Source organism: Mustela nigripes, chromosome 5, assembly GCF_022355385.1.
Source record: "Mustela nigripes isolate SB6536 chromosome 5, MUSNIG.SB6536, whole genome shotgun sequence".
Classification (NCBI taxonomy): Eukaryota; Metazoa; Chordata; class Mammalia; order Carnivora; family Mustelidae; genus Mustela; species Mustela nigripes.
The window spans coordinates 64,704,524-64,720,902 of record NC_081561.1 but is presented as its reverse complement, the minus strand read 5'-3'; the positions used below and the strand labels follow the sequence as shown (position 1 = coordinate 64,720,902).

The 16,379-nt window shown below is 38.4% G+C and overlaps 1 protein-coding gene across 1 annotated transcript in view; it reads left to right on the top strand.

Moving 5' to 3' along the window:
* The window catches only part of DNAH8 (dynein axonemal heavy chain 8), a 367,659-nt gene that overhangs the window by 13,720 nt on the left and 337,560 nt on the right, over window positions 1-16,379 (top strand). The window contains exons 4-5 of the mRNA XM_059400544.1: window positions 4,165-4,249; window positions 9,320-9,471. Coding sequence (XP_059256527.1) covers window positions 4,165-4,249; window positions 9,320-9,471 — 237 coding nt within the window. The remainder of the gene's footprint in view (window positions 1-4,164; window positions 4,250-9,319; window positions 9,472-16,379) is intronic.

Below are 16,379 nucleotides of genomic sequence, written 5' to 3'. Positions count from 1 at the left end.
TTTTATGGCTGAGTAATTTTCCATTGTATATATACACCAGATCTTTGTTTTCCCCCTTAGATCTAGGATTAGGGTTTGGTTTAGGGCCAGAATAAGGGTAAGGGGTAGGGTTAGGGCGCATGTGATTGTATGTGTCTATTATCATGCAATTTAGAGACCACTCTGGAGGGATAAGTTTAGGGTTAGGTTAAGGTTAGTTTTAGGGTTAGGAATTAGCGTGTGTGTTTGGATTAGGATAAGGTTTTTGCTTAGAATAACGTTTTCTACCTCCAGCCACATCTTTTAAGTGGCAAGATTTCATTCTTTTTTATGGCTGGGGAATAGTCCATTGTATGTGTATGGGTTATGGTTATTGTTAGGGTGAGAGGTTAGTAGTGGTTATGGTAGTGGTTAGTAGTTAGCAGTAAGGGTTAGGGTTAGGGGTTGGTTTTGGGTTAAGATTAGATTTAGAGCTAGGGTTGGGGTGAGGGTGAGGGTATGTGCCTGTTATCCTGCAGTTCAGAGACCTCTCCAGAGGTTAGGTTTAGGGTTAAAGTTAGGGTTAGAGGTAGAGTTTAGAGGTTACCTGCAGTTCAGAGGCCTTTCCAGAGAATAAAACCTCAGACCTCCGTTAGGGTGAAAATAAACATGGCAACCATCCATTGCATTGAGGTAAAGAGAGGATTTGACATGCGAAATACTCTACTTTTTAAATTAAGATTTTATTTAAATTCCAGTCAGTTAACATACGATGTTATATTAGTTTCAGGCGTAGAATTTAGTGATTCAAGACTTACATAGAACCTCTGGTGCTCATTACAGCAAGTGCCCTCCTTAATTGCCACCACCAGTTTCACCCACCCTGCCCCTCCCCAACTCAGCTCTGGTAACCATCAGCTTGTTCTCTCTAGTTAGGAGACTTTGCCTTGAAATTCTTACTAATTTTTTTCACAAGTGTTCCTGCAGTTTTAGTTTTCACTGGGCCTGTAGCTCACAAATTTTGTAGCCTGTCCTGGCTGTGGATGGTACCATCCATGTAGTAACATAGGTGATCAACCTTGTTTCACCATACATTTGGTGGATTGGAATTGCACCGGCCAGCATGACAGTGTCATATGCCTTCAAACCGTTCCATTTGTCATTCCTGGAGTATGTCTTGTACTTTAGGTCAGAGAGCTTAGGTTCTTCCTTGAAGGCCATCATGGACCAGTTTAGACCCTGCTTCAGCTGCACATCTAGGAAATCTAGGGAAATGTAGGTCTTAAGGGAAGATGTAAACCAGGAAAGCTGTTCTGTAAGAGTGGTTCAGCAGTTGCAAAGCCACAGTGGAGGGGAGAGAATATAGTCAGGAGGGAAACCAATCTCAAAATCTGGGAGAGATCAGAATGCTTATTTGGTTGAAGGTTCAAGGCAAGTACCTGAATTGGCATCAAGATTGGTGGACAATTGAATAAGGAGATGGAACCAGGAGCAAAGGGTGGCCTAGTTTGCTGTGGTGACTTAGGAAACTGGTTATATGGAAGGGTTTCCTTTTATGTGAATCCTGGTGTAGCAATCCAAAGTGGAAACAGCTCATTAAAGGTCACACAAAAAGATGAACCGTAGAGGGTATGATGCTTATTTTGTTTGCCTTCAGATCTGTTATCCAGTCTTTATTACTGATTCTGTGGCCCGAAGGCTGACCTCTCTAGCACCTATCACCTGGGCTCCCTTGCTCTCTGACTTGCACGGGACTCAGTCACTAGGAGGCTCCAGCAGGAGGTAGGAGGGCAGAAGGGAGACCAGTCTGACCCCTCCCTGCTCTGCCATTTTTTCTGGCTACAGTCATATCTTCTAACGACATTTCTTCCCAAGCCATTCTCCTTCCACAGCTCTTTGTCTTCCTGCTTCCAGCTGTCCCCTACATTACTCATCACACTTTAAGGTCTTGGCTGGTGCTGCTTTTCCTTTGTTGATAGTCCTATTGTTGCTGCTAGTCACAGCTTCCCTTAACCCTGCTCTGGCCTCTGGAAATAGCCTCTATGTTATAAAGTTTCTTTAAAAACCCATTTTTGGGACTTCTTTTCTTTCCAGGACCCTGACCAATACAGAAGTTTCTACCGCATCGGTGTCCATGGTTTGCTGCTGTCTTCATTCAGCACTGCTCAGGATAATCACAGACTATCTTGCTTTCCCCGCTTACATGACAGTATTTTCCAAAGTCAAGGCAATAGCAGTGTGGTTCTGTGGATGGAGTACAGCCATGGAGGCCCAAGGCTGGCCTCTGGTTCTAGGCTCTGAACTTGTGGTTGTGTGTCTTTGGGTCTTTTACTCAAATTCTTTTTAGCTTTACTTATCTCTTCTGTAAGAGGGGCATAATAATGCCACCCTATCTAGTGTAAGGCAGTGGTAAAGTGCAGATGAGATATTTGTAAAATTTATAAGTGAATTTTTAATTTATAATCATGATTTCAACCCATGACAATATTCACTCTCAGATCTCAGGAGCACATTGTGTCCAGAGAATAAGAATTTGTTGCATTTGATATTGTGATGTCTTTTTATCATGGGTGTGTGCTCTGTTTTTGATAATTTGGATACTATCAAATCTAATGGGTCATATGATCAGACACAGCAAGAAGGTATTTATGGAACTGAGCAGGAATCGCTGAAATGACAGTTTTTGTATCTTTCAGATTGTAATTATGTAAGAGTCAAGTTTATGTGTGAGATGGAAGAGTAGAAAATGAAGGGCTTCAATTTGGTACATCTGTGTGGATGTTTCATTTTCTGGGATGGCGGTTCTCAAATGGGATCCCAGAACCAGAAGCATCATATCAACTGGAACTTTTTAGAGATTTATTTATTTCATAGAGAGAGAGAGAGAGAGAGAGAGAGAGAATGAAACAGAGAGAGAGAGAGAGAGAGAGAGAGAGACGTATCATGCGCAGGGGGAGGACCCAAGGAGGAAGGAGAGGGAGAATCTCAAGCAGACTTCCTGCTGGGCTCAGAGACCCATGTGGGGCTCAATCTCACAACCCTGGGATCACGACCTGAGTTGAAATAAAAAGTCAGAGGCTCAACCGACTGAGCCACCCACACCCCTCATCTGGAACTTTTTAGAAATACAAGTCCTCAGGGCCAGAATTCTGTTTTATTTTTAAAGCCCTAGGTGCTTCTCTGATGTATGCTAAAGTTTGAGAACAATTGTCCTAGGGGGAGAGGCTTTGCCAGATCTGGTGTACTTCCCACATGTGGCCAGTAAGCGAAGAGAAGCCCGTTGCTCAAGAGAGACATTAAGTATAGACTCCGTGGACAAAGTGGGTTGAGTAACTTTGTATTTCCCAAGCGATGTGTGACGATTTTTGTTTACATGACCTGTTTACTTTTCCACTTACTGAAGATATGACACTTACATATAAGTAATTAAATAAGAGCTTCATATTCATTAACATGGGAAACTCTCATTATAATAGTTTGGTTTTGGGGGGTTTTTTTTGAAGACCAGGAGAGAAGTTTTTTTTTTTTTTTTTTTTTTTTTTTAAGATTTTTTTTTTTTTTTTGACGCAGAGAGAGAGAGATCACAAGTAGGCAGAGAGGCAGGCAGAGAGAGGGAGAAGCAGGCTCCCTGCTGAGCAGAGAGCCCGATGTGGGGCTCGATCCCAGGACCCTGGGATCATGACCTGAGCCAAAGGCAGAGACTTAACCCACTGAGCCATGCAGGTACCCCTAATAGTTTGTTTTTATGTTAGTTTGGCTACAATATGGGTCAAATGACAATAGCTGAAAACATAATTACTCAAATAATTGGTCTAAAAACCAATTAGTTCGTAAGGCAAGTTTTCTATTCTCCAAGTCAGTTTTTAAGAATAGTTTGTTTTAGTAATAATTCTTTATATTTACCTCCAGTTGGACTCATTCATTTACTCCTATAAAGTTCTGTGAGGCAGGGTCAGGTAAAGTGCCTGCCTAATTATATATGCAGATCATTAGTATAGGTTCAGAAATAGAATTTACCATCTATTTCATGGTAATTTGGGGGTTAAAGTAGTTCAAATTCTAATCCTGCTTCTGATGTCCCTGTCACTCTTGAATAAAGTCTTGAATCTTGAATAAAGTCTTTGAACCTGCCTATCCCAGTTCAATTTATTGTAGCTAATGTAACTAGTCATTTTACTGATCATCATTTTCTTTTTTATTTAACAGCTGGAAGCATTTACTCATTTTTTTATGAAAGATGGTTGTAAGACACTGAAATTTTTGTACCAGGAAGGAGATGTCCCTGGCCTTGGTAAGGATATTTTATGAAAGCAATGTGCTGGCTATTAGTTAATGAATATTAAGATGCAGCATATCTTTCCTCTTCTAAGTAGATATATATTTATAAAGATTTACAGAAGTATATTTATACAGAAAATTTATCAGAAGCTTAGGTGTGGAAAAGAGAGCGCCTTTTTTTTTTTTTTTTTAAGATTTATTTATTTGAGAGCAAGTGTGTGCATGCACAAGCTGGGAGGGACTTGGGGAAGGGAGAGAGACTCTCAAGCAGATTTTTTGCCAAGCATGGAGTCCCTTATAGGGGTCAATCTCATGATCCTGAGATCATGACCTGAGCCGAAATCAAGAGATGGAGGCCCATCTGACTGAGCCACTCAGGTGCCCCTCCAAAAAAAGTGTCTTAAAAAAATACATTTTGGGGGGATCTGGGTGGCACAGTCTTTGGCTCAGGTCATGATCCCAGGGTCCTGGGATCAAGCCCCACATCAGGGTTCCTACTCAGCAAGGAGCCTGCTTCTCCCTCTCCCTGCCTTTCCCTCACCCAACTCATGTTTTCTCTGCTAGCTCTGCTATCTCTTGCTCTCTCTTAAATAAATAAATTTAAAAATAATACATGTTCAGCCCAAATATGTATTTCAGGGACCACTATAATATAAGGAGAAAATGTACTTACAGAAATCACTGATATCTCTTAATGGATATATGTTTTCACTAGAATTTAATTCCATTTTCCCTGAAACAGGGGGAGCCATTTTGCATACAGGATTTCAGATGACCAGGAGAACTGTGAGGGCCCAGCAGCTGGCCCTGTGGTCCTGGGTCAGCATCTTGTGTCTGTTGCTGCTGTCAGTTGGAATATCTGGGCTCCTCACTATTGGCAGGATTCCTAAAATAATTAACACTTTACTAGGATGTGAAACTTTTGTCTTAATAACCAGATGAATGGACCATCCTTTTGGTCTTAGACTATTTGTCTTAGAAGTCCTGTGGATTGTCCCTCCTGTTGGTTCTTTTTCATTTTTCTCCTCTGCTGCCTTTAGGTGAGGTTCATCTCTCATGCTTGCTCTAGTGTTCCAGAATGAAGACCTGTAGCTCTGAAATCAGATTCCCTCCCTGAAGTTCACACTGCTTTACTTATAAATTATAAATTGTAAATTATAAATATTTACTTATAAAGGAAATCTTTTATTCCATTGTATATGTCTATCACATCTTCTTTATCCGTTCATCTATGGAAGGACACTTAGGTTGCAGCCCTAACAAAAAATGACATCTTGGGGCACCTAGGTGGCTCAGTTGGTTAAGGATCTGCCTTTGGCATAGGTCCTGGGATTGAGTCCTGTGTTAGGTTCCCTCCTTGATGGGGAGTCTGCTTCTCCCTGTCCCTCGCCTGCAACTCTCCTTGCTAGTGATCTCTTTCTCTCTCAAATAAATAAATAAAATCTTAAAAAAAAAAAAAAGATTGAAAGCTTGCCATTTGCAACAATATGGGTGGATCTAGGGGGTATTATATTAAGTGAAGTAAATCAGAGAAAGACAAATACCATAGGATTTCAACTTATTTATGGAATTTAAGAAACAAAGGAACCAAGAAAAAAAGAGGCAGACTAGCAAACAAAAAACCAGCCTCTTAAAATACAGAGAACAATCTGGTGGTTTCTAGAGGGGAGGCAGGTGGAAGACTGTGTGAAATAGGTAAAGGGGATTAAGATCACACTTATCTTGGTGAGCACTGAGAAATATATAGAATTGTTGAATCATTACATTGTACACCTGAAACTATGTAACACTATATGTTATCCTTCAGCAAAAATTCTAAAAAGTAAAACTTTATATTGTGATGCTAGTTATGGGACTGGGTCCAAACCCCTCATTTCTCTGCCCATCGTAACCTGGACACACAGTGTTTATTTAGCCTGCTCTCCTATTCTTGCAGACATAAATTTGTTGCTCCCTTTAAGCCAGTCTCTTCCTTGTTTTCTGGACATTCTAGGTCATTTCTGTGCCCTTTGCTCTGTTCTCCTGACTTTCACAGAATGCCTTTTTCCTCTATACCCAGCCAAATCCTACCCCTCCTCTGGATTACCTCTGACATTCTTTTTTCTACAGAGCCTGCCCAGGGCATTCCAGACTTATCCACCACTTTTCTCCAAACTCCTCCTGTCTCATTAAGTTTGCACTGTGAAATACAGAACTTGATTATGTTCTTCTATTTTCATCTAATGCTTTAATATAAGAAAATACCTACAATGAGAAGAAAAATGAAAAACACCCACATTCTTAGCCATTTGGAATAAGCACTGTTAATTCCTTGATGACTATTCCTCTGTAACTTCTTTGCCCCCCTCTTGTATTTGGAGAAAGGATGGGAGTGAAAGAGAGAAAGTTATGTATATGTATAGTGTGTATGTATATATACATAGAGTATAATATGTAAAAAAAGTATATATAAAAATAGGTATATATGTTACAAAAATGGGATCCAACTCTACATGTTATTGTATGGTGGCTTTTAAAATTTGATAATATTCCCTTCTTCGTGTCACAATTTTTACAATTTAATTTTAAACAGCTGCATTATATTTCATTAGGCTAATGATACTATTATTTTCAAACCTTATCTCTTATTATTAGAGCTCAGGTTGTTTACAACTTTTTGGTCTTGTAAACAATGCCTCAGTAAATATCACTAAAGTTAATGTGCATTAGGAAGACTTTAGGAAGGATTCTCAGGAGGGCAATTGTCAGTAGAAAAGATATGTATATAAGATATGTGTCTATATATATATATATTTTTTTTTTTTTTTTGAGAGAGAGAGAGCACAGGGGAAGGGGAGAAGGAGAGGGAGAGAGAATCCCAAATGGGTTCTACGCTCAGCACAGAGCCCAACACAGGGCTCAGTCTCATAGCCCTGAGATCATGACCTGAGCTGAAATCAAGAGTTGGAGGCTTAACTTCCTGAGCCACCCAGGTGCCCCAAGATAGGTATATTTTTAATGATTATTTTGCTACCTAGAAAAGTAATACATTTATTAGCTAGGCAAATATTCCTCTACATGTATTTCTTAGAGGCATCTACTAATACATAAATGTTTATTATTATTTAAAAATGTGATCATATAGTATATTTTTTTCTTGATTTGAGTTTTGCATTTGACAGTATAGACTGGACATTTTCCAGTTATATATAGATTTATGTTACTTAAAAATACCATACAGGGGCGCTTGGGTGGCTCAGTTGGTTGAACATCTGACTTTTGATTTTGGCTCAGGTCATGATCTTGGGGTCCTGGGATAGAGTGCCGCATCAGGCTCCCTACTCAGCGGGGAGTCTGCTTGACCCTTTCCTCTGCCCTGCCTCTGTTTGTGTTCTCTCTCTCAAATAAATACATAAAATCTTTTTAAAAAAAGCTTTAAAAATGCTCTGCAATATTCCATAGTATAGTTGCATTGTGGTTTTTAGATACCATTCCCCTGCTGATGGGTATACAGAATATGTAGTTAATATACAGAATATGTTTAGCTGTAGGTAATGGAAGTCCTAATAGTGTCTTAACCAAACAGGGGCTCTATTTTTCTCTCATAAGAAAGTGGGTAGTGGTTGGCAATGGTTCAAATACTCAGCATTGTCATTAGAAAGCCAGATTCTTTTTTTCTTCCTATTCTGTCATTTTTAACATGTTGGCTTTTGTGTTCATATTTGCTCCTTATAAGATGAAGTTCTAACCATCACATCCAAGTCTAAGGTGCTTGTGGGAAAGGGCCTTGCCTCTTCCTGTTATTGGGAAAGCGTGAGCTGATCAGCCAGAACTGTGTCATGTGGCTACCACAGGGGTTCAGGGGGCTGAAAAAGCTGTTGTCTCTTTGGGGATGTACATATTGCCGGATGGGTAAGAAAACCCATTGCCGGATGGGTTTTCTTATCAAGGAAAAAGAGGGAGGGAGGTTATTAAGGGTAGAGGCACCTCTCTGTGCCAACCTCCATGAATGAGCACATGAGCTCTTACATACTGTGTATCAAGGCTCTTTGGTTGTAGGCAACCTCAGTAAACAGTAATCTCTGGTTTACATTAGCAAAAAAAAAAAAGTCTGGGCTGTTCACAAAATTGAGAACTAGTGGAACCACCAGGCCTTGGGAAGGACAAGCATAGAGTATTCCCACAGATTTCAAGGCAGTTTCCTTAGGACTCACCACCAGATTGACATCTCTCCAGTCTCCTTTTACCTTTGTGTGCCTCCAGTCGGGACTGACCTCCTTGCAGAGAGTCTGCTCAGTCTCGTTTGCACATGCCTACCACAGCAGGGCTCTGAGGCTGGTGTCCTCCAGAATCACAGGACAGGAGGAGCCCCCCATACCCAGAAGAGAGAAGGCTGGGAAGACAAAATATTATCATGGCTTCAGGATAGGGATTTTAAAATTTCTTTTATCATATTTTAAATTATTGTGACTAGGAAGACTGATAAATTTTGTTTATTAGTAGTACAACCAACCATCTAACAAAATTCTCATCTTTTACTACTTTTTAAAATTAAATGATTAGTTTTCACTGAGATCAGTTTGAGGAGGAATGTAATATACTATGTTTTCCTATATAGTCATAAAGTTTAGTTTCTAAATTAAGCCCAGTAAGATTAACAATAATAATAAAATAGAACAATTATAACAAAAAAAAGAATTTAATATAATTGGGGGCTATGAGTGTGTTCATAGGGGACTATACCCTAATATATCAGTATATCAGATATCAGATATCAGCTGATATCTGAAAGATAAGTAGAAATTGAGGAGGCAAAGGGCTGGATATGGTTAGAACAGTCTGTGTGAAGACCCTGCCTGAGGCGAGGCCAAAAGGAGCAAAAGCACAGAACTCGGGGAAAGAAAGCTGAGGATGCCACACTTCAAGTATTCCAATTAGTGATGTCTTTTTGTAGACAAAAAAAACCCACAAAAAATTATTACAATCATATAAAAAATTCCTTACAGTAAAGTGAAGCAAGAGGCAATGCTGTGACACCCATAATCATTTGCCACAGTTGATCCATTCTGTGATGACGCACTACACTCTTGACTTTTGTTTTCAGAATGTGGTCGAACTATTGCCGGAGCAACCAAAGGGGCCAAAATGATGAGATTGTATATAGACAATGCTGCCCCGGAGAAACTAAAAGGATTATGTATCTTTTTTGTTCGCTGTCACAGTGATATTGCTATAAATATTAAAAATATTCATGAGGTATGTTTGCATTTTTTTCAAATATATAGTTAAATGTTTTTTCCAGCTTAACTGGTGCACCTAACAAGAAGTTTAAGTTGTATGTAACATGTTGATTTAATACACTGATATTTTGTGAACTGATTACCACTGATTACCACTGTAGCATCAGCTCATCATCTCATTTAATTACCTTTTTTTGGTAATGACATTTAAGGTGACCTGTCTTAGCAACATTCGAGTATATATGTTTTTATTAGCTATAATCACCATGCTGTACGTTAGATCCCCCAAAGGTATTCATTTTGTAGCTTACAGTTTGTATGCTTTGACAAACATCTCCTGATTTCCCCTAGGTAATCAGCATTCTACCCCCCTGTTTCCATGAGGTCAGCTTTTTTTGATTCCACATGTAAATGAGACCATACAGTATTTGTCTTTTTCTGTTGGACTTATCTCACTTGGCATAATGTCCTCAATGTCCACCCATGTTGTCTCAAAGGCAGGATTCCCTTCCTTCTTGTGGTGAAATAATATTCTATCCTGTATATATCCTTTATCCTGTATATATCATGTATATCCTGTATATATATTTTATCCATTTATCCATAGATGGACACTTAGGTTGTTTCTATATCTTGGCTATTGTGAATAATGCTGCAGTGAATGTATAAGTGAAGATAACCCTTCAAGATCCTGATTTCATTTCTTCTGGATATAGATCCAGAAGTGGGATTGCTGGATTGTATGGTGTTCTACTTTGAATTTTTTGAGGAACCTCTGCACTGTTTCCCATAGTGCCTGCACCAATTGACATCCCCACCAAGAGTGCACTAGGGTGCCCTTTTCTCCATATTCTCACCAACATTTATCTCTTGTCCTTTTTTTTTTTTTTAAGTTTATCATTTAAGTAGTCTCTACACCCAACGTGGAGCTCAAATTTATTATGCTGATGTTGAGAGTCACATACTCCCCTGACTGAGCTAGCCAGGCATCCCTCACTATCATCTTGTCTTTTAGAATTTAGCCATTCTAACAGGTATGAGGTGATATCTCATTGTGGTTTTGATTTTCCTTTCCCTAATGATTACTGATGTTGGGCATCTTTTCATGTTCCTGTTAGTTATTTGGATGACTCTTTAGAAAAATGTCTGTTCAGTTCCTCCACTCATGTTTTAACTGTATTGTTTGCTTGTTTGCTATTTAGTTGTACAAATTTTATCTCTATTTTTCCTATATTCTCAGCTCAGATAGATGGTCATTCTATTAGTTTTCTGGTTTCTATTTCATTTATTTCTGCTCTTTGTTATTTCCTTTCTTCTGCTAACCTTGGGTTTAGTTTGTTCTTCTTTTTCAAGTTCTTTGAGGTGTAAAGTTATGTTGCTTTATCTTTCTTTTTTCTTACCATAGGCATTTATTGCTATAAACTTCCCTTTTAGAATGGCTTTTGCTGCATCCCAAATCCTATAGATTTTGGTATGTTCTGTTTCCATTTTCATTTGTTTCAAGGTATTTTTTATTTCCCTTTAGATTTCTTCTTTGACCCATCGTTTTTGCAGGAGTGTGTTAATTTTCACATATTTGTGAAATTTCTAGCTTTCATATCATTGATTTCTAGTTTCATATCATTGTGATTGTAAAAAAAAATTTGGTATGATTTCAGTCATCTTAAATTTGCTGTTTTGTGACCCACAACAGGATCTTTCCTGGAAATGTTCCATGTGCATTTGGGAAGAGTATATATTCTACTAATGGGTGGAATGTTCTGTATATGACTACTAGGTCCATTTGTTATAAATTACAGTTCACGTACAACATTTCCTTCTTTATTTTTTATCTGGTTGGACTCTCTACTGTTGCAAGTTGCATTGTCTGTTTCTGCCTTCAGATCTTTTAGTATTTGTTTAATATATTTAGGTGTGCTCTGTTGTTAGTGCATATAGATTTATGATTGCCTTGTCTTTTTGATAAAGTGACTTCTGTATCACTCTATAATAACCTTTTCATCTTGTTACTGTTTTGGTTTAAAGCCTATTTTGTCTGATATAAGTATCGCTACCTCCACTTCCTTTTGGTTTCAGAAGTATATTATATTATTATAATGGAATATTTGTTTTCTCTTTTCACTTTGAGCCTCTGTGTATCGTTAAGGCTGCAGTGAGTCAGTCTCTTGTGAGCAGCAAATAGTTGGGGCTTACTTTTTGAATCCATCCAGCCATGCTGTGCCTTTTGATTGGTGATTTCAAAACATTTACATTTAGAGTAATTGTTGCTATGTAAGGACTTATTAATGCTGTATTATTGATTGCTCTCTGGTTGTTCTATACTTCTATTTTTTCTTTTTCCTCTGTTTCTTCTTACCTTTGTAAACTGGTGTTTTTCCATGTGGTATGCTCTGTTCCCTTCCTTTTTAATCTTTGTGAATCTACCCTAGATTTTTGCTTTGTTGTTACCACGAAGCTTACATAAAACATTATAGATATAACAGTTTATTTTATGCTGATAACAAGTAACTTTCATTGGAAACAAAACTCTACCATTTGCTCTTCCTTTTTATGTTTTTGATGTCACAATGTCTCTTTTTATACTGTGTATTCTTTAACAAATTTGGTAGCTATGGTTATTTTTATCATTCTTATTCTTGAACTTTTATACTAGAGCTATGTGGTTAACACCACTCATATTACAGTATTTAAGTCTTCTGAATTTGACTGCATACTTACCTTTTCTAGTGTATTGTATATTTTCATATGTGTTCACGTCAGTTATTAGTGTCCTTTTATTTTGTTTTCTTTTTTTTCCTCAGATTTTATTTATTTATTTGACAGATCACAAGTAGGCAGAGAGGCAGGCAGAGAGGGGTGTGGAAAGCAGGCTCCCCGCTGAGCAGAGAGCCCGACGTGGGTCTGGATCCCAGGAACCTGAGATCATGACCTGAGCCGAAGGCAGAGGCTTAACCTACTGAGCCATTCAGGCACCCTGTCCTTTCATTTTGGCTTGACGAACTCCTTTCAGCATTTCTTGTAAGGCAGATCTACTCCTGATGAATTATTTCAGCTTTTGTTTGTCTAGATTTTTCTCTCCTTCATTGATGTAGGGTAATTTGTCAGATAGAGTATTCTTAGTTGACATTTTTTTTTCTTTTAGCACTTTGAATATATTATTCTACACATTACTGGCTTGTCAGGTTTCTGCTAAGAAATCTATTGGTAATTTTATTGACTTCCCTTGTAAGTCACAAGCTTCTTTTCTCTTACTACTTTCAAGATTTTCTCTCTGTCTTTCAGGCTTTTTTAAAAAAAATTATTTAATTTTTTCAGTGTTCCAAGATTCATTGTTTATGCACCACACCCAGTGCTCCATGCAATACATGCCCTCCTTAGTACCCACCACCAGGCTCATCCAACCCGTCACCCTTCTCCCCTCCAAAACCCTCAGTTTTTTCTCAGAGTCCACAGTCTTTCATGGTTCATCTTTCCCCTCCGATTTCCCCCAATTCTCTTTTTCTTTCCTTCTCCTAATGTCCTCCATGTTATTCCTTAGGCTCCACATGTAAGTGAAACTATATAATTGACTCTCTCTGCTTGACTCATTTCACTCAGCATAATCTCTTCCAGTCCCATCCATGTTGATACAAAAACTTGGGTATTCATCAGCTTTGACAGTTTTATTATCATGTGTCTTGGAAAGGATCTATTTCAGTTGATTTTTTTTGGTGACATATGAGCTTTATGAACTTGGATATCAAAATCTTCCCCAAGATTCGAGCAGTTTTCAGTCACCATTTCTTAAAATAAGCTTTTTGCCCTCGTCTGCCTCTCTTCTCTCACTGGAACTCCAATAATTTGCAAATTGGTGCTTTTGATGATATCCCATATTTCACATAGGTTAAAGTTTCTGAAATTCTTTATCCTTTGTTGTGCCCTGACAAGATAAACTCAAAGTTCCTATCTTCTATCTCACAGATTCTTTCTTCTGCTTAGATCCATTTTGTTGTTGATTATTACCATTGCATTTTTCATTTCTTTGTATTCCTCAGCTCTATAATTTCTGTTTGGCTCTTTTTTCATGATTTCTAACTCTGTTAAACTTCTCATTTTGTTCATGTATTGTTTTTCTGATTTTGTTGAATTATCTTTGTGTGTTTTCTTGTACTCATTGATCTCCCTTAAAATAGCCATGTTAAATTCTTTTTCAGGTGAATTGCAAATTTCCACATCTTTGGGGTTAGTTACTAGAAAATTAATTATGATCCTTTGGTGATAATATTTCCTTTATTTTTCATGTTCCTTATAGTTTTGAACTGCTCTCTTTGCATTTGAGGTAATAGTTACCTCTGCCAGTTTTATTGTCTTTAGTAGAGAAATACCTTCCCTAAGATGATCCTAAGGCTCCCTTGGACCTTCTATGGATAAACCTGCTCTACAATTTTTCTCTTTTTTGTGGCTGAATTCTTGTGTTTGTATGCCTTCTCTCAATCCTGCAGTGTACCAAGCTGACAGCCTCCCTTTCATTTCCCAAGGTGATGTGAAAGCTCAAGTTTGTGATCTCCCCCTGGCCAAAAGATTTGGGCTGGCTTTCTTCATGTACTCAGTAGCCATCTGCCAAAGCTTGCTCTTCCTGTTGCCATCAGGAGCATGCACAAGGAGCCAGCCACAGGGCAGAGGGGCATGTGTGGCTGAGGCATGCTGAGAGCTGGGGGTGCCCAGGGCCAGTTGGGGGAATCCATGAGTCAGATGTTCCCAGTGACCATGCTCTCTCAGGGTGGGCTTTTTGATGAACTCTGTGATGCAGTTTGTCTGCTTCCCTTTAATGTCTTCCAAAACTCTTTTCTGGTACTCTCTCTGCTGCTTTCTGCCCCCTGCTCCCAGCCATGCAGCTCATAGTTCAGTACTCTGGATAGGGTGGGAGAGAAATGAACCTCTTTGGCAGCATCCTACACAGCTGGGGAAGTTGGATGCTCACTAACATACTCTTACTTTCCCCTGCAAGAGAAATTGAAGGCTGAGAAGATCTCTCTTGGTCCTAAACTATGCTGCCTTGGGGGAGGGGTAATACACATAAAGTCAAGGTGCTCCTCTTACCTTACCCAGTGCACCCAAACTCATTTTTTTTTTTTTTTTTTTGCTCCAACTGTGTGCTAGAACTTCTTTTCTGGAAATCTGGACTTCCATGAAGGCTCTTCTGTCTGTGAGTGATTAAGAGTGCTTTCTAGGGGCCCCTAGACAGTATCTGAGTGGGGCTGAAGTTGGTACATGGCCACTGCAGTTTCCACACCAGGACTGAAGTCTGTATGCCTGTTCCCTGATGCATGGTGGGTGAGACTCCTCCTGAGTTCCTTGGCAGATGGTGCTGGATGCCCAAGCTCTCATAATGCCACTTTTGTCCATGGATAAAAACTAAATTCCTGGTTCTTGTTAAGAGACAAAAATAAGGGCCATTCTATTCTGCCATGTATTGACATCACCAGCCTATAAACATTGAACATACCGTCATAGTCATATTTTCACTTTACTTTATCTCCTTTCTACACATAGGACTGAATTGAGTCCCAAGAAAAATAATGTATTCATGTATTCAAAGAAACTGAGAAATTACTATAATAGAGCTCAGTGATATTTATCCCTTAGATACTGCTTTTAAAATTCATGAAAATTCCATTTCTTCTAGATGGTGTGCAAATAATTTCCATCTTTCCATTCACTGGGAGTGAATTTAATGCAGTTCACACAATTCTGAGTATAAGTTACTTTATTTAGCCTCTTCTTTCCTTAATATTTTAACTCTTTGACAGTTTCAGAAAGAAGAGAGAATTGACCTAGACATTGCTTACTTAGTCCCAGAAAGGCAGCTTGTTAGATTGGGAAAAACAGCAGTTTTATTCAAATAGACCCAAATTTGCCTCCTAGCCTCACCACTGATGAGTGGTGTTCCTTGACAGGTTGCTTTTCTTTTCTGTCTGTGACTTAGGGTTTTACATACTTTGTTTTTTAAGGTTGTTTTTCGCTTTTTATTTAGAATAATTTTAGATTAACAGAAAGTTAGAAGGTAATACAGAGACATCCTATATGCCCTTCCCAGATTCCCCTAATGTTGGTTTTTACATTCTTAAATTGGGAATGGTCATACCCACCTTAAAGCATTTTGGTGAGACTAAATGATAATATCAGCAAGTTCTTATGTTGCTTAACATAGTAGTCCCTCAACAAATACTAGTTCTCTATTATTTTAAAGAGTCTTAGTAAATAAAAGTCTTCCTTTTTACAATAGGAAGGGTTGTAAATTTTTCTCCTTTTCTTTTTATGCCAAAAGTTTGCTTTAAGAGAGGTTGTTTAGCTTGGTTTTAGATTCTGGCCTGGGAGTTATTTCCCTCTAACTCCTTGTAGATATTTTGTTCTGATATCTCTGGAAGCTGATGAAACTTATCCTGTAAGTGTACTTCATAAGTGATCTCTCTTTTCTTTGTTTTTGTCCTTTGTCTTTGAAACTGTTTTGCCATGATGTCTGCAAACATGTGGATTTGTTTCCTCAGTGTATCTTCCATTTCATGAATTCTCCCTTCAGCTTGTCTGTGACAACCCGTTCTTTTTTTTATTATGTAGTTTTTATTTTGTCACAGTTGTATGCAGTTTTTTAAAAAAGGAAGAAATTCTGGAAGTCTTGTTATAAGAACTGACTTCAATCTCACTCTCTAGAAACAAACTTTAACTCTCAGCAGATTCTTTGATTTGCCTCCATATCTCCAAGTAATAGGCTCTAACTGCTCCTTTGCCAGGTTAGGCATTATCTATCGACTCTTCCCTATGGAAAATGAGCGTTTAACTCTTTTTTTATCCTCTTCTTCTCCTGCCATGTTCTATCCCTTCATTCTTTCAATGTAGTTATATTCTATTTTGCTTAGCTAGATGTTTGTTTATATCATTATAACT